Source organism: Typopeltis vanoorti, chromosome 2, assembly GCF_054136105.1.
Source record: "Typopeltis vanoorti isolate ZY-2024b chromosome 2, IOZ_Tvanoo_1.0, whole genome shotgun sequence".
Taxonomy (NCBI): domain Eukaryota; kingdom Metazoa; phylum Arthropoda; class Arachnida; order Uropygi; family Thelyphonidae; genus Typopeltis; species Typopeltis vanoorti.
Window position 1 is genome coordinate 142,670,180 of NC_143550.1, and position 18,736 is coordinate 142,688,915.

The 18,736-nt window shown below is 37.2% G+C and overlaps 1 protein-coding gene across 1 annotated transcript in view; it reads right to left on the minus strand.

Annotated features, from left to right (window-relative positions):
- LOC150109481 (von Willebrand factor D and EGF domain-containing protein-like) overlaps positions 1-18,736 on the minus strand; it is a 419,421-nt gene that overhangs the window by 380,651 nt on the left and 20,034 nt on the right. Inside the window, exons 3-4 of the mRNA XM_090402470.1 lie at positions 10,889-11,129; positions 10,370-10,617 (exon numbers count right to left, since the gene is read on the minus strand). Coding sequence (XP_090258596.1) covers positions 10,370-10,617; positions 10,889-11,129 — 489 coding nt within the window. The remainder of the gene's footprint in view (positions 1-10,369; positions 10,618-10,888; positions 11,130-18,736) is intronic.

Sequence of the window (18,736 nt, forward strand, 5' to 3'; positions counted from 1 at the left end):
GTGCCAAAATGGAAGGAAAAATACCCACAGGAAGACCAAGGTCTAGTTCATTGATTCAATCAGAAGTACCTTAGAAGAACAAAATGTTAGATACAATGATATTGGAATGCTGACAAGTAATACATTAATTTGGAGGAAAATTGTTGATATTATTAGATTAATAATATCAACAATTTGTAATTAATAATCAACGATAATAACAACAATATCAACGTTATTATTAGATTAATAATAACGTAGTACTCACTGTAGCCTGAACAACCCTTGAGGATACATATCAAGAAATTGATAATGATGAAATTAATTAACTTAAATTCACGTACTACAAAAATCCATCACCATTTGCTAAAAGCTATCAAAATGGTGTATGCAGCATTAGGCTCACTGCTGCCTCACTGGATGAAGAAACTCAGGTGTATGAGGATTAGATATTAGAGCTGTTGCACAAACTGTTAATTTTTGATATTTGCTGTGCTTTTATATGTTCATAAAAGTATAAAATTAACTTTAAGATATTTGACTAGTTTTTCCTAATACAAGCCTCAAGGCTCGCTTTAGTGAGTATGGGCATGGCAAACCCAAGGTATACCTTACTTCACGTAATATACATCTGTTATTATTATTCCCCCCCCCCAAATGCTATTAGAGTATTCGAGGGCTAGGAGTGAATCTTTCCTATTTTGCTATTTCATCTTATGTGGCAAGGGCCTCTGCAACCCTACCACTTTCTTCTTGCAGCGACTTCACTCCAAAATGCTAATATGGTTGTACCTTATAACACATCTCATGCTGCATTGGTTGTCATGCATAATAATCAGAGCTGTGTTCAGGGCTTAGGCAGAGGGTCCTGTTCAAGAAGTATATTACAGTCTCTATAAAAAAGTCAGTGATACTGTAAATGAGCAAAAGTAGGTATAAAAATTAATCTTAGAATGGAATTTTGAATAGGTACATGGAATGTTTGGGGTCTACAGATGGGTACGCTTGAGATTGTCTGTAAAGAGATGGACTGGTATAAAATTGACATCCTAGGAATTATAGAGACCAGATGGAATTGAGAAGGTCACTTCAAAAGACAGGATGGTAAGCTAGTTATTTACTCAGGTGGTGACTCAAAACATCATGGGGTAGCTGTGATACTGAAGACAGCTCAGGCAAGAAGCCATCTTGGTTATAACCCCATTAATGATAGAATACTCTCCATTAGACTTAAGGCTCAGCCTACCAATGTATCAATTGTGGTAGTTTATGCACCCCATACGGATAGGCCTGAAGAAGAGAGTGAAGAATTCTATGAAAACTTACAAACTGTTTTGGACTGCCTATCAAGGAGAGACATATTATACATCTTAGGAGACTTAAATGCAAAAGTGGGAAAGACTATGAGTCAGGCCGGAGTGTGGCATGTTTAGTCCGGGTGAACGTAACACCCATGGTGAAAGATTGTTGGCATTTGCCCATGCTAACAGATTAGTTATTACCAATACCTGCTTCCAGAAACATCCAAGACGGACCTATACTTGAACATCTAACATTGATAGGTCAAGGCACCAGATTGATTACATCCTGGTTCTCCAGCGGTGGAAGACGAGCATCTCTGATGTGCATATTTGTCCTGGAGCAGATTGTGGTACAGACCATCAGCTAGTAAGAGCCAAAGTCAGACTAAGACTCCGAAAACTTCCAGGTCAGGCACATCCTAGTGGATTCACAGAAGAAACATCAACTCGATTGGATGATTTTTTGCAGACCAATGAGGAGAACTTACCAGAAATGCTTTGGGAAGGAGTCAAGGTGATAATACAGGATACAGTGAAGAAGTATCTCGGCCCAGTAAGAAGACCAAGAGACCCATGGATATCAGATTCAACATGGGAACTAATCAAAAGAAGGCGGTTGGAAAAACAAAGAGACACAGAGACTGAAGAATACAAGACATAGAGAAGTCAGAAGAGCATCAAGCAGGACAAGGAAAAGTTCTATACTAATAAATGTAAAGAGATAGAGTTCCAGATGAGGAGACACAATTATAAAAGGATGTTTTATTTAGTTCGTGACTTAAAGCACAAGTTTAAGCCTAAACTGAATGACATCAAAGACAGGAATGGAGCATTACTAACAGAAGAGTTGGAAATCAAAAACAGATGGAAAGAATACTGTGAAGAACTGTACAGCAGAATGATAAAGGAAATGTGGAGCCCCCTCACCAGGAAAATTTTGATTTGGAACTTTCTCCACTTAGGCATGAAGTTGAAAGAGCAGTTAAGCAGCTTAACAGCAATAAGGTCCCAGGTGCAGATGAAATCCCAGCAGAGTTAATTAAAGCCACAGGGGATGGAGGGATTTCATAGATTGATTACAAGGATATGGGAGACAGGATCATAGCCTAGAGACTGGAAGAAGTCAGTTTTCGTACCACTACATAAGAAAGGTGATATGAAGACATGCAACAACTATAGAACTATTAGTTTAATATCTCATGCAAGCAAAATTTTATTGAAGATCATGCTAAATAGGATTGGGGCCAAAGTTGAGGCAGAGATGCCTGAGGAACAAGCAGGTTTTAGGAAAGGTAAGAGCACCAGAGATCAGATCCTTTGCCTTAGACATATTACAGAAAAATATAAAGAATTCAGACTCCCTCTGATAATGTGTTTCTTAGACTACTCTAAAGCTTTTGACTCTGTTGAGCATGTGAAACTGTGGGAAGTAATGAAAAGAATGGGTTTTCCTCAACACACTATCAGGTTGATAGCTAACTTGTACAGGGAGCAAGAAGCCATGGTAAGAACAGGTGTTGGATTGATTGACTAGCTTCAAGTTGAAAAGGAGTTAAGCAAGGATGTTTACTTTCTCCTCATTTGTTTAGTATATATGCTGAGGACATTATGCGTGAAGCATTGGATGAGCTCAGGACAGGAATTAGGATAGGAGGTAGATTGATTAGTAATCTGAGGTATGCTGATGATACAGTACTCCTTTGTAATAACATGGAAGAACTAGGACTAATTCTTGACAAAGTTAACAAGATCAGTAATAACAGAGGACTTCAACTCAATCCTAGCAAGACAAAGATTATGGTTCTCAAAGGAAATAAACAGAGAAGCTCTTGAGAAACAAGTGTACCTTAATGGAGAAAGAATCGAGGAAGTCAACAAGTTTGAGTACCTGGTCCATTATTAATGTGAAGAATTGCTGTTCAGAAGACATCAGAAGAAGATTAGGAATGGCTAAAACAACAGTCAGAGACCCGTCTAAAATCTGGAAGGATGGATCTATCTCCATGGGAACAAAGTTGAAGATTTTGGATGCAGTTGTTTTTCCAACTGCAACTTATGGATGTGAGACTTGGAACCTAAAAAAGTCAGATAAGAAACAGATATCTGCTTTTGAGATGTGGTATTACAGAAGACTGTTGAGGATATCATATACTGAAAGGCATACAAATGAATGGGTGTTAGAAAAAATCAGTAAAACTTTAAGGCTCCTTAAGGATATTGGTGATACTGCTGATATTCAAGAACTATCTAGTAGAAGTAATGACTAAATATATTCCAAAGTTCAGGTCAAAAGATTAAATAAGGTTGCTGTGAAATGGATAAATGAAGAGATTAAGCATGCAATACACAGAAAAAAGGCATTATGGAGGCAACATAAGAGGAGTGGTAATAATCAATTCCATGATAATACAAAGAACAGGCAAGGAGGGTTACTCAGTTGGTAAAGATAGTAAAAGTTCAGTATGAGCAGCAGGTAGCTAATGAAGCCCCAAAAAAAAAAAAAAATGCAGGGAGTTCTTTAAATATGTTACCAGTAAAAATAAAAATGATTATGGTAACATGGCATTGATTGGAGAAAGGACATATATAAGGACAACTGCTGTGGAGGATACAGTTGAGATATTTAATAAGCAGTTCATAAAAGTCTTTCATTCTTGTGAATGTGACATCATGGAGAGTTTCAGATCTGTGGATGATGAAGAGGAGAGACTGACTATGAGTTAGGAAGAGGTATATAGAGGAATTAAGCAAACTTGATATTAATAAGGCTGTGGGACTTGATAATATATCCCTGCATATTTTGAAGGAACCTGCTAGGGAGTTGACCTCTGCCTTGACATATTTGTTTAATATGAGTCTTACATATTTGTTTAATATGGGTCAAGTTCCAAAGGAGTGGAAGGAAAGCAAGATTTTAGCCCTTCATAAAGGTGGTGACAAAATTCAAGCATCAAATTACATGCCAATCTGTGTGGCAGGTGTTGTGGTTAAACTGTTGGAAAGGTTGGCGAGAATCATGAGCCAGAACTGGGTTGACAACAATGGTATTATCTTTGATGAACAGCATGGATTTGCTAAAGGGAGGTCATGTTTTAGTAATCTACTTACTTATTACAATAAAGTGACAGCAGCATTGGATGTGGGAGATGGATACACAGTAGTATACTTAGACTTTTAAAAGGCTTTTGATAAATTACTGCATAATAAGTTGATAGTCAAACTAGATAGGCCAGTTGGATATTATATTAGTGCATTGGATGGGAAACTGGCTGTCTGATAAGTATCAACCAGTTGTGTATGGGGAGCAATATCCCAGAAGAGGAAAGTCACTAACAATGCGCCTCAAGGGTCTGTTTTTGGGCCATTGCTGTTTAAGCTGTATGTTAATGATATTGAGGAAGATTCGAATGAAGAATTGAAATTTGAATACAGTTTTTTTGCACATGATGCAAAGATGACACAAACTATGAGGAGTAAAGCATATGGCGTGGCCTTTCAAGAAGACTTGAATGGACTGAGTGAACAGGCACAGGAGTGGGGATGCCAGTTCAATGCTACAAAATATAAGTTTTTAAAATTTGGAAAACAAAGATGGGATATAGAATTTAATCTTGATGGGGATATATTGTTGGAGGTGGAGGAAATAAGAGATCTTGGGATGATGGTGGATAGGGATCTAAAATTTCGAGGACACATTGCTAAAATTGTGGGAACAGCACAATGAATTCTGGTAATGATGCAGAGGACACACTTGTAAAAGTAAGGAGATTCTGGTTCTGTTGTATAAGGCTCTGATTAGGCCACTTATGAACTGCTGTGCACAGAATTTAGTCATCTGGTTTTCCAAAGGATGAACAGATGTTGGAGAGGATTCAGAGGTAAGTGACTAAAATAGTTTCTGACCCCTGGAATGTTGAATATGAAAAAAGATTGAGATGATGCAATTTACAGTCTAGTGGAGAGGAGGAAGAGGGGTGATATGATAGAGGCATACAAGTTGGTAACTGTTGTTATAGGATTAACGTTGAAGAGGGTTTTTACAAAGTATCTGCGAAATGTACGCTTTGCGGAGTGCGGTCAGAGTGTGGTTAGATGATAATAAAGGAGTGAATGTGTGTAGAAAATGTAGGAAGAATGAGGAATTGAAGTGTATTTCAGATTGTGAGTGTGATATTTTTGTCAAACTTTAGAATGAAGAAAATAGGGATATGACAAGAAACGGCGAGTTTGTACCAGAGAATTGTGAGAGTGTGAATGTAGAAAGTTATTTTTAAGCTATTTTATTCATTACTATATTAATATTATAAGAACTTGTATTTGATAATTTAACTGCGCATTAATTGAAATGTAAATATTCCTTATTTATTCCCATTTGTAGAAGTTTAGCGTTATGCAATACCTCAATTTTATTATATTTTGTTTGGTTGTCATGGAGACGTATGTAAGTGAGCGAGCACGTTTTGGAACACCACGTGAGGAGAAGGTTTATTGAAAAGAGTTTTAGATCACGAGAACAATTTAGGCGGGAAGGATGGATATAAAAAGGAAGAACGCGGAAAATAAGAATAATAAGGAAACAGAGAGAGAGAGAGGATTAGCATTAGGTTGGAATCGGAGCATTCGGGAATCACAGTGCGATAATAGCGGCAAGTCACTCAAGCAGATAATAAAGTCTACTAGTCGAGAAGCGGTTAGCTAATAAGTTATAGAATAACAATTATAGCTACGGAAGACAGCAGAGTGACTACTAAATAGTCTAGCAATACTTGAATTGAGATTTAATTTCAGGGCCGACCTTTCAAGGACACACAGAACCTTGAAACAAAGCATGAAGTTACTAAAGAATAGTAGAGCTGTAAAGTTGAAGTTTACCGATAGCTGTGTTTAGAATTGTAGTGTCTAAGAATTAATTGAATGCCGGAAGAGTGAACAACTGTGCATATAAAACCTAAAGTTAAGGAATTATTGTGTTGCCCTATTTCATGAGTGATCAGTAGTACTTTATGCAACAACGTTTGTTTATGTGTATTGTGACCGATGATTAATTCAGTTATTGCTTAGAAGAATTATTTTAATGAGTGCCGTTTACTATTTAAAGTGTTTACAGTTATAAAAAGTGTATATGTATAAGTAGATGAAGATAGAAGATTATCGGTAAGAATAATCCAACCATTAATATTTCTATACAGAGAAGTGTGTGAGTTTCAACCTAGAATATCCTTATATTAACAGTAACTATTGGTGAGAATTAACTGAAGTGTAAAATTAAAAGTGTTTGTTTGTGAAGAAGTGTTACTGCATATTTATTGTATTTGGAACTTAAGGAACTGTGAGAAAACTGTATTAGAGATAACAGATTTACCATTGTCTGAATTTGTATGACAGTATTATCAGAAAGGCTGAAGTGTTTATAATAACTTATTTAGTATTTTGATCTTAAGTATATAATTTGTAATTATAAAATTAAATGTTTGTTTTGTCTAATGTTGTATTTTGCCTGAATCCCCTTTACTGCACCATGCGTAAAATATTCGAACCAAAGCGGGTGAATTAAATAAGTCAAATATACTCGGCCAGTATATATAATATTAACACCTAAAAGGAGAGATAGTTGTGAGTTGGTTTATCTTCAATTCTTGAACTAATTCAGATATAAAGTGGCACAGTCTTTAAATATAAATTTTCTTTATATTTGAATTAGAAATCAACTTACAACTTATCAATAGGGTAAGAACATCGTAATAACTAAATGTCGGATCCAAAGTATAGATTAAGAACAAGTAGGATCCAACAGTAGGCTATTGCATAACCTGAATGTCAATACATCTGTGGGATTGAATGGTATACCAGCTCGTGTCGTACGAGAAGCAGCTAAAGAATTGTCAGTACCCTTGACCATTTTGTTTAATTTGAGTCTCGGGTCTGGGTTAGTCCCAAGGGGGTGGAAAGAGGGGAAAATAGTTCCACTGCATAAAGGTGGTGCCAAGACTGCTGTTGTAAATTACCGACCGATTAGCATATCAGGAATCATTGTCAAGGTCTTAGAGAAATTAGTCAAGAAAAGAATACAGGATTGGATAGATGAAAATGGGATATTGTATGGGGGACAACATGGTTTTGTGAAGGGTAGATCATGCCTCAGTAACTTGCTCATGTTTTATAACACAGCGACGGCTGAACTGGATAGGGGTAATGGGTTTACAGTGATACTACTGGACCTTGCTAAGGCCTTTGACAGGATACCACATGGAACCCTAATCAGTAAACTGGAGCAGATGGGGATAGATATAGGGTTGGTGAGATGGATAGGAGGGTGGTTGAAGGAGAGATACCAGAGAGTGGTTTATGCAGGAGTGGAGTCTAAAAGACAGCTTGTGACTAGTGGTGTGCTGCAGGGCTCTGTTCTTGGACCACTGCATTTCAATTTGTTCATCAATGATATAGGAAAGGATTTGAGAGGAAGTGTTCACTTGTTTGCTGATGATGCAAAGTTGGGTAGAGCAATTGTGAGTGCACAGGATGTCAAAATTTTACAGGATGATTTGGATAGTTTGGAGGACTGGGCTAGGAAAAATGGATGTCAATTTAATGTGGCAAAGTGTAAGGTTATGCACTTTGGGGTGAAAAGAATAGCAGCAGTATATCGCATTGGTGGAACCGTACTCCAGGAGATTGATGAGGCCGGGGATTTGGGAGTGTTGGTGGATAGGGAGTTGAAGTTTAGGGGACACATTGCAAAAGTGACTAAATCAGCTCATCAAATCACTTGGCTTCTGAAAAATACTTTAACATGCAGAGACAAACAAGTTGTTGTTCCTCTGTATCGAGCCTTGATAAGACCCCATCTATGCCTAGTGTGCCCAGTTATGGGCACCAGAGTTTCTTCGTGATGGGGAGGAAGTGGAGAGGATCCAGAGACGAGTGACCAAGATGATAGAAGGTCTGTGGAATGAACCTTATGAGAATAGGTTGAAGATTTGTGGGTTGCAGAGATTGGACGATAGGCGAAGGAGGGGTGATATGATTGAGACATTCAAATTACTGAAGGGTTTCTACAAGATTGATCCAGAAGATATTTTTGAAAATATGACTGGTGGTGGGAGGACTAGGGGCCATGCATGGAAGCTGGGCAAGAGCGTGGTTGACAAGGGAGTTAGAGCTAGGTTTTTTACTTGGAGAGTGGTGAATGAGTGGAATAAGCTTCCAGAGTCTGTTGTGGGTGCTACGACCGTGAATGAGTTCAATGCAAGGTATGATAGATACTGTGTGAATGTCGAATAGTTGTTCTTGACATGATGTTAGGGCCTCCCTCGATGAGTCTGTCGACTCCTAGGAGTTGCCCGGAACAATAATAATAATAATAAAATCATGGGAGATTGCAGGAGAACAAGAGGTCATCCCCGGAAGCTATATAAGGATGGTGTGTGAGCAAGGCAATGAGAAGCAGGTTTTTTGCATTAAGAGTTGTGAATGATTGGAATGCATTACCTGAGAGGGTGGTGTCTGCAGAGAACTGGAATGTTTTTAAAGGCATGGTATGATGACCTGTGTGTATGACAAAAGACCTCCTAGATGAGTCTATGACTCCATGGATTCTTAGGATAATAATAATAAAAATAAACTTCAATTAGAATCTCTCTACATCTCCTGTTAGATAAATTCATCAGATTACAACTAAACAACTGATTTTTATAACTATCATAGTACAATCTCACTAAATATTTAGTCATATCTTCTATGACTATCCTGAATTTTCTTGATATCTATTAAAAACCTTGGGTAGTAAAGCTGGAAGCCATAATGCAATACTGGCATGACTAAAGACTTGTATACTGATATGATTTCTTCCTTTGTCATACAAGTGAAGCTTCTTTTAATTGATCCTACTATCTCATGAACTTTATTGTTTTACCAATATGATTCATTAATTTAAATTGCTTATCAACCAAATTATCTGAATCTTTGTATTTATTAACTTCTGCTAGAGTGTATATTCGACTTATATCCATCTAATATTATTATCTTTTAACCAAATTAAATGTCCACACGGTTAGTCGAGTGGTTACGTGCTTCACAACCATATGCCTGGGAAAGGAGTGTCCTGCGTTCGATTCTTGTCGCTGACGTGAGGAGCTAAAAATCTTTCTCAGACATAGCCAAGTTAGCCGGTCTTGGGGGTGGGCTGCAGGGTTTTTCTCCCCAGTTTATCTGGGGTTTTTCCTCCTGCAAAGCAGGCAAACTGGTCTTAAGCACACAATGCTTCACAGACAATTACACATGGTTGAGCGTGGGGGAAATGACCCCACCTTGTAGTGAGTTATGAAACCCAAAATCGGGAGGCCAAGAAACTACATGGGACTGTTGTGCCAATAGCAAAGCAAAGTAAAAAAAAACAAACAAATTAAATATATTTCAATTTGTTCACAATAAATGTTAACCTCCACTTCCCCATGCATGTTTGTTCATGGGTAAGTGGGGATTAACATTGTAGATCCTCCTATAAAGAAATCAGATCATTCAAATAACTGGCTACTCTGCCAGCTTTACATCATCCACACACACACATACATACATATTGTAGCAAACAAAATCCCACATGTTAAATTTGCCCACTACTGTTGTACTTTGCCTCAGTGCCATAACAAATGACATATATAATACAAGTAACAGTTTTTTTTTTCTAATAACTACATAAAGCAAAAGTTTAGAAATAAATAAGCAAGCATTTGTAAAAGTAGTAGGTCATTAAAACTGAATTAAATATCATCAATTATTTCAAAATATGACTTAGCTTTCAACTTGAATATCACTGTTGTGATTGATAATGCCCTCTCACTGAGATTTAATGAAAATTTAATAAAATTCTTTGCATAAAAATTCTATATTAAATGTAATTCATACGTGTCACTCTGTTTAATACTTTGGAGTCTCTGATATATAATAATTGACTTTTATGGATGTTCATTACAAAATTCAATTAGTATTAAGTGACAGCAACAAGGAATTAATGAAAATTCAAATTTTCAGAAACTAAGTTAACTGGAGTGGCTATTCATGAATTTCACAAGGAGATTTTAAGGAGAGATTACCTTTTCTCCTAACTGAACCATGTCCAATATAGGAATTCTAGCTTCAGATGCTGTTGTATTCTGCACAGTGTGCAGATGAATTGGAAGACCACCATCAGTACTAATTTTAAACCATTTTATTCTGTATATCATATTTGAAGAATCGCTTTTCTCTTTTTTTCCATACTTGCAACTAAGTTCTATATGATTATTCTCAACTACTTGTGCAGTTATCACAGGGGATAGTGTTGCAACAACTGTTAAATTATCTACAAGAAATATGTAAAAGGAGATTAGTTACAGAATTTAACTGTTAGTACTTATAACAATCGTTAATTAACTACTGTTAGAGATAAAAGAAAATATAAAATAATATAGTAAATAAAAGCAAAAATTTAAAAGAAGAGAAGTGGAGGTGAAAATCCTCCTCGGAAGCAAGACAATTTCAAAAGGATAAAAAGTTCAAAGAAAAATTATTAATATGTCAATATTTTAAATTACATATTATTGGAAATAGTAAAACAGCTTTATAATTTTCACCTTTCATTGGGACAGCACAATAGCTAATATGACACCCTTGTGGCGGTTGTAGGAAATAAATATAAAAGTTTCCACAATTTTTTACTTTTACTGGACTTCGAAAAACGCAACATCCTGGTTCAGAACGTCCTGGAAATGCCCATGTTGTACAAGCAGTCATATATTTTTCTTCTCTTGGTAAGGGAAGATTTGTACTTCCAAGTGATAACCAAATTGGTGCTTGAGTGCCACAGTGATTTACCTAAAGCAAGTGAAAACAGTCCATCAGGATATGGAAATTTGCTTTGCAATCAAATACAGCATTTTAAAAATGCAATATTTTTAGTTTAAAAAAAAGTAAACAATTTGGATTTATCTGCTACTTATAACACAATAATTCTAAATACAGTATACATAAATCACTTGTGTGCTTGTTCGATATGAGTTATATTAATGTGAGAAAAATAACTTTTAGAGTAGCCATACAGAGGTGATATATAATAATAATATATTATATATAATATATAGTATATAATAATAGAATAATATATTATATACTATTATCATTATTATCTCCATATCCACTGGGTAGTGAATAAACAAGGATGAGCTTGCAATTAGAGACTTAAACAACCAAATTCTACTCTTTATTGGCTTAAACTAAAAATAGATATGATAGTATACAACATGATGAGATTTCATGCCAGCTGGGGAATCATCCAGTTAAACAAGGCCCAAACTGTTTACATCAGGAAAACCAGGGCAGACAGTGAAAAGTCAGTTACTGGAACAAACTCCAACTCAAATTTAGAAGAGGAAGATTAAACCCAACATCATAAGAACTGAAGATAGGAAACATCAATATAAGGAATATTAATGGAAAGGAAATTGAAATTGCAGAAGAACTGAAAAAGTACCAGGTGGACATAATTGGCATTACTGAGATAAAGAAAACTAAAACAGGTTAGATAATAAGATGTTATGTTTGGGCAATAATGATAAAGAAAAGGAAGAAGTAGTGATAGTCAACACCAAACATGAAGGTTTTTGATTGGAAGGCAATTTCAAGTAGAGCAATGTGGACAAACATCAAAATGGGGAAATGGACAATGAAACTTATTTGTGCCTATGGTGCCACAGAAGGATCTCCTAAGAAAGAAAGTGGAGGAATTTTTGAGTCATCAGTGCATGCAACTGAAATAAAGAAATGGAAAAAATGCTCCATGTTGGATATTTAAACTGAAGAGTAGGAAATTAATCCCACCAGCATATAGGAATGTTTTGGGACAATTTGGAGAAAAAGGACAAAGCTAATAATAACGTTAAGTATTTGCTGAATTTCTGCTCAGAATATGGACTAATCATTACTAAAACCATGTTCCAGCACAAAAATGTGAATAAGTTCACATAGAGAAAAGACACAAGAAATAAGAAAAGCCTCATTGTCATTGTTGACAGTGATAGCTTCATGACGTTCAAGATACAAGAGTGTACAGAGGATTTGAAATTGAAAGCAATCATTAATTAGTTTTGTGTTGGATAAAGTTACAAGAGCATTAGATGAGGGAAAGGCATATACTGATATTTTCTTAGACTTAGCGAAGGCATTTGACAGGGTGCCACATGATAAGCTGATATTTAAGTTGCAGCATATGGGTCTGGATGTCAGATTGGTCAACTGGATTCAGGATTGGCTGTCTGATAGGTATCAGAGAGTTGTGTATGGTGGGGCAGTTTCAAGGAAGCACAGGGTTACAAGTGGGGTCCCACAGGGCTCAATGTGGGACCTATATTGTTTAACCTTTATATCAATGACATTGTCAGTGGATTGCAAGGGGATATTCAGCTGTTTGCGGATGATGCGAAGCTGGGAAGGATTATTAGTAATAGTGCAGATGCAGCAGCCCTGCAAGAGGATTTGAATAAGCTAGATAGATGGGCAAATGAATGGGAGTATCGATTTAATGCAGCAAAATGTAAGGTCTTGAGGTTTGGGAAACATCGATGGGACACTGCATACTCTATGGGAGGAGTTATACTGGAGGAAGTAGGGGAGACAAGAGATCTGGGGTTGATGATTGATAGAAACCTGAAATTTAGGGGACATATTGCAAAAGTGGCGAAGGTAACGCAGAGGATTGCTGCAATAATAAGAGGACGCTGACCTGCAGAGATAAAACAGTTATCATTCCGTTGTATAAGACCCTGATCAGACCACACTTGGACTATTGTTCTCAGATTTGGTCCCTAGGATTTGAAGGGGATAAATTGACTGTGGAGAGTGTACAAAGGCAGATAGCAAAGATGGTTTCAGGACTGTACAATGATAGTTATGAGAATCGGCTGAGGGAATGTGGGCTGCAGAGTTTGGTGGATAGAAGAAGGAGAGGTGATATGATTGAGACTTTTAAACTGTTGAGAGGTGGTTACAGGGTTGGCACTAGGGAGTTCTTTCACTTGGTTGAACAGCGGGAGGAGTGATGACAAGAGGCCATCCCTGGAAGTTACGAAAGGAAACTGTGAGCAAGAAGGTGAGGAGTGGTTTCTTTGTATGGAGGGTGGTTGAACCATGGAATGCATTGCCTGATGGAGTGGTGAGAGTGAGAACGGTCAATGAGTTCAAGGAGTGGTATGATAGACTTTGTGTTTCTTGGGGGGGGGGGACCTCCCCTCGATGAGTCTTGATAGACTTTGTGTTTCTTAGGAAGGACCTCCCACGATGAGTCTTTTGACTCCATGGAGGCCTGAATAATAATAATAATAAAAGTAACTATCACATTGAAAAGAGAAGTATGTATGAAAGTTTTAAAAAGAATTAAAGTTGAGCAGCTTTTACAGGTAAAATCTAGACTCAACTATATAAACATTATTATTATTATTACGTGACACCTCCAAGGAGTCCAAAGACACATTCAGGGAAGGCACCTACTCTACAACTCTCTGTCTCCACCAATCAATCCACCAACTACAATGCCATCTACTGACCACCACCACTACCACTAGTATTTTCACAGACAATCACAAACATCCATGCCTACAGCGGATTTCGAACCCACAGCCTTTTGGCTGGAAAGCGGATATGCTAACTTCAAGTAAAAATGAAACTCTTCAAAAACAAAAATCAAAGCTTGCAGTCTCAGTGGCAAACTATGAAGAAAGCATTGATTAAGGACACCATAGTGGGCATGAGATTTTAAAGAAGCAGTCCTGAACAAGAAGAAAGAATACTCATGATTATGAAAAGTTCAGGAGACAGCTTGCAGGTGTAGCATGGAATGTGGAGTTAGCTGAAAAAGAGATCAATGCAGCTTGGGGATATTCAAGAACTATCTAGTTGAAGCAATGTCTAAATGTATTCCAAGGGTCAGAAGGTTAAATAAGGTAGGTGTGAAATGGATGAATGAATGAATAGATTAAGCATGCGATAAAGAGAAAAAGGGCATTATGGATGCAGCATAATAGAAGTGGTAATAACCAATTCCATGAGGATTACAAAGACCAGGAAAGGCGGGTGACTTGGTTGGTAAGGATAGCAAAAGTGAGGTATGAGCAGCATTTAGCTAATGAAGCCAAAAAGAATGCTAGGGAGTTCTTTTGATATGTAGCCAGCAAAAAAAAGAATGATTATGGAAGGATGACATTGATTGGAGAAAATGGTATATGGACAGCTGTTGCAAAGATATAGTGGAGATACTTAATGAGCTGTTCCTAAAGGTCTTTCATTCTTGTGAATGTGACTTCATAGAAAGAGAGAGAGAGAGAGAGAGAGAGAGAGATTGAGAGCAGTTGATGTGAAGAGGAGAGACTGACTATAAGTGAGCAAGAGGTGTATGGGAAGTTGAGCAAACTTGATGTTAATAAGGATGTGGGACTTGATAATATATCACTGCATATTTTGAAGGAACCTGCCAGGGAATTGACCTCTGCCTTGACATATTTGTTTAATATGAGTCTTACAATGGGTCAAGTTCCTAAGGAGTGGAAGGAGGGCAAGATTGTGCCACTTCATAAGGGAGGTGATAGAACTCAAGCATTAAATTACAGGCAGGACTACCTGTGTGTCAGGTGTTGTGGTTAAGTTGTTGGAAAAGTTTGTGAAAACTAGGATCCAGAAGTGGGTTGAAAATGATGGTATTATCGTTGATGGATAGCATGGATTTGCTAAAGGGAGGTCATGTTTTAATAATCTACTTACTTATTACAATAAGGTGATGGCTTCCTTGGACAGAGGAGAGGGGTACACAGTAATATACTTAGATTTTGCAAAGGCTTTTGATAGATTACTGCATGATAAGTTGATAGTCAAAATAGAGCGGATGGGGTTGGATATTAGATTAGTGCATTGGATCGGAGACTGGCTATCTGATAGGTATCAGCAAGTTGTGTATGGGGAAGCAATATCCCAGAAAAGGAAAGTCACTAGTGGTGTATTTCAGGGGTCTGTTGTAGGGTCATTACTTTGTATGTTAATGTATGTTAATGATATTGGCAAAGATTTGGATGGAGATATTCAGTGGTTTGCAGATGATGCAAAGTTGGTACGAACTATAAGTGTAGAGAAGATGTTGTAGCCTTACACTTACAGATGTTGTAGGTTTTCACTGCCTTTTCTATATCTTCAGTGGATGTTATATCTGGAACTGGGCCAATGTTATCCTAGAAAGCTGAAGGTAGTTGTTTCTAGTTTATAAAAGTGGTAGTGTTTTCCGTTAAATCTTGTATGTCGCCTAGTTGCGCTATGTGTTTTAACATAGCTATATCGAGTACATCAGGACATCCGGTTGCTCCATAGTGTGTGGGTCCTATTACTGTTATAGTTCATGAAGTAGTATAAGAATTGAGTATTCTTCTGTTGATATTTAAGTTTCTGCTATTCCAGACTGAATGTTTGGCATTAAAATCTCCATCTATGATTACTGCTCTGCCTGCGTTTAGTATCACATCTAAGTCATATTCAAGGAGTTTTTTATTTTGGGTGGTTGCAGGTTACGTATATCCTGATACTGCTTGTGTTTTCCGTATGTATTTCTATTCCTGTGGTTTCCATGTGTTCTGTTTGGGGTTCAACAATTGTATTATGCTTTATGTTTCTTTTGACAAAGATGGTGGTGCCTGCTCCTCTTGCATAGGATCTGTCTGTACGGTAAGTGCTATAACTGTTGATTCTGATCTTGTCACTTGGACGAAGGTGTGATTCATTTATGAGGATGATGTCTGTTTGGGTTTCTGCTGCAAACTCCTGTAGTTCCTGTATCTTGTTGGATAGTCTGTTTGCATTCCAGTTGACAATCTGTAATGATTTAGGTTTTCTATTAGCCTTATCCATTAAGGATTTCAACAAGTAGTGACTGTGTGTGTGTCTTAAGATGATATCCTTGGCTTCTTGAGTTGGGTTGGTTTACCAGAGTTCAGCAAGCATTTCACCTATGTGGCTTGTTATGTTCTGTAGGATACTTTTGTTGGTTTGCTGTGACTGGTTTGGTTTTGGATCTTTTAGGTAGGTTGGTCTTGTAACTTCAGCATATGACCTTCTGTCCATTGTGTTGGAGATCAGCAAAGACTGTGGTTTGATGGGACAACATGCATTCTTGTATAGGTTTGCTGGTTTTGAGTTGTGTCTTTTGGTTTTGAGGAAATGCTATGCATCCCCTGTAGTTTGAGAGGTGTGGGCCTCTGCAATTTGCACACTTTGCTGGTTGTGTGTGGGGTTTTTGGAATTCAACTGTTGTGTGTTTGCCACCACATTTTACACATCAGTAATCTACTTTGCAGCAGCATTGTGAGTGGCCAAACTTTTGACAGCGATGACATTGCATCGTTGTTTGAAGATCGTAGATGTGTTTCTGGTCTTTGCTGATCTCTACCAATATTAGAGGGTATGGTATTTTATCAGGCTCTATGCATATGGCTGACTTTTGTAGGTCTGAAGCCTTTGTTTTGGATCTGCTTGTACTTCGTCTGTTGTAATGGAGTCTGTTACCCCTCTCAAGCACAATTTAAAGTTCTTTTCACTATTGAGTGCAAATGTGTGGTAGGGTAGGTTGCTATTATCCAGTAATTTTGTTAGTTGTCTGTAATCAGTAGAAGTTTTTGGCTGGATGTGAATTCCTTCTTCTGTATTAGTGGCTTTCGTAAATGATATTTCTAGAGTTATGAATATTGGTCTCCATTTCTACTGTTTTGGGTGATTCTCTAGTAATAGAAATTTTCCTTTTTTTAGTTTTAATGGTTTGGAATTCTTTCTCTGTGTCAGCTGTATCCAATATATGGTGGGCATTGTTTTGGGATATTGCCACATCCTCAGGGTTCTAACGACTGTCCCAAGCTTCGCTGTCTGATGTCCAACGGCATCGCGTTTTCATGGTGACGGTTTTCTGTGACAATTGTGGGGGGGGAAAATGTCATAGAGTTTTACTTTTCCTGGCCAGTTATTATTAAGTACTTCACCTAAGTGGATAAATTCCCAATAAACGTCTTCAAATTTTGTTTCGTCTATTAGTTTTCCCATGTCATGATACCAAGGTTGAAGTAAAGCAGAAGTGGTATATCTCATATACAAGTAGCCAAAAAGTGCTAGATCTTATTAATAAAAATCTTGGATGAAAGAAAGATGTTGAAATTTTTTTTTAGCTTGATTCTATTATAAATTAAAAATACCAAGAAATTATATACTTGGTTTTAATCCTTTACCCAAGGAAGCAAAACAATGTTTTGCTCATAAAATATATTCAAGTCTGAGCTACTTGTATATAGAGGCTAATGAAATTCATTAGCTTCTATATTCTTCCTTGGGTAAAGGATTAAAACCAGAAGCCAGTCTGGGTAGTGACCCTTCCAATTATGCATAGCATTTTACACATCTGAAAGGGTATGTGCTTTGAATTATGGGATACTAAGGCAAGTGATGTGAAGTCATTAGCCTCTATATACAAGTAGCTCAGACATGAATATATTTCACACACAAAGCATTGATTTGCTTCCTTGGGTAAATTATTAAAACCAAGTATATAATTTCTTGGTATCTTTAATTTAGAGCTCAGCTATGTATAAAAGTAGCTAAAGAAAAGTCATGGGAAGGCTTTGGTAAGAATTGTTACTTCTATACTTTGATGTCCACCTCATCATTGCCATAATTCACTTTGCTGGGCTGTGCTCATAATTTTAGCAATGTTTACGCTAAAGTTTAGGTTATTTTCCACTATCACTTCCAAATCCCTTAACTTCTTGGCCTTCTCTAAGATATCCAAATGAAATATATACTCTGCATCTCATCTTCACATCCTAAATTTCAAAACCTTAAATTTTGCAACAATGAACTGGTAACCACACCCACGTTCCCACTTAACCAGTCTATTCAAGATATTTATGTGTTTATATGGTTTCAGGGCATTTCGTCCAATTATTTTTGTCCAATGCATCTCGTCCAATCCCTAGATTTCGTCTATTACATTTCTCATCCAATAGGACATTTCGTCTAATCTTATTCGTCTAATTCTTCATAATAGTCCAAGGAGTTATAAGTAACTTTCATTAATAATAGTCAGTTGACACAAAAGAGAGGGGCGCAAGACAATATGCATGGTCCACTCTCACACGTTTGGTTACATTAGGTTAGGTTAGTTAGTTGATACATTAGTTAGTCAGGTTAGTCATTTGGTACAGTAGTAGGTTAGTCAGTTGACACAAAAGAGAAGGGCACAAGGCAATATGCATGGTCCACCCTCACATGTTTGGTTAGGTTAGTGGTCACATTAGTTAGTTAGGTTAGTCAGATGGCACAGTAGTAGGTTAGTCAGTTGGCACAGCTGGCAATAATAGTCAGTTGACAGAAAAGAGAAGGATGCAAGACAATATGCATGGTCCACCCTC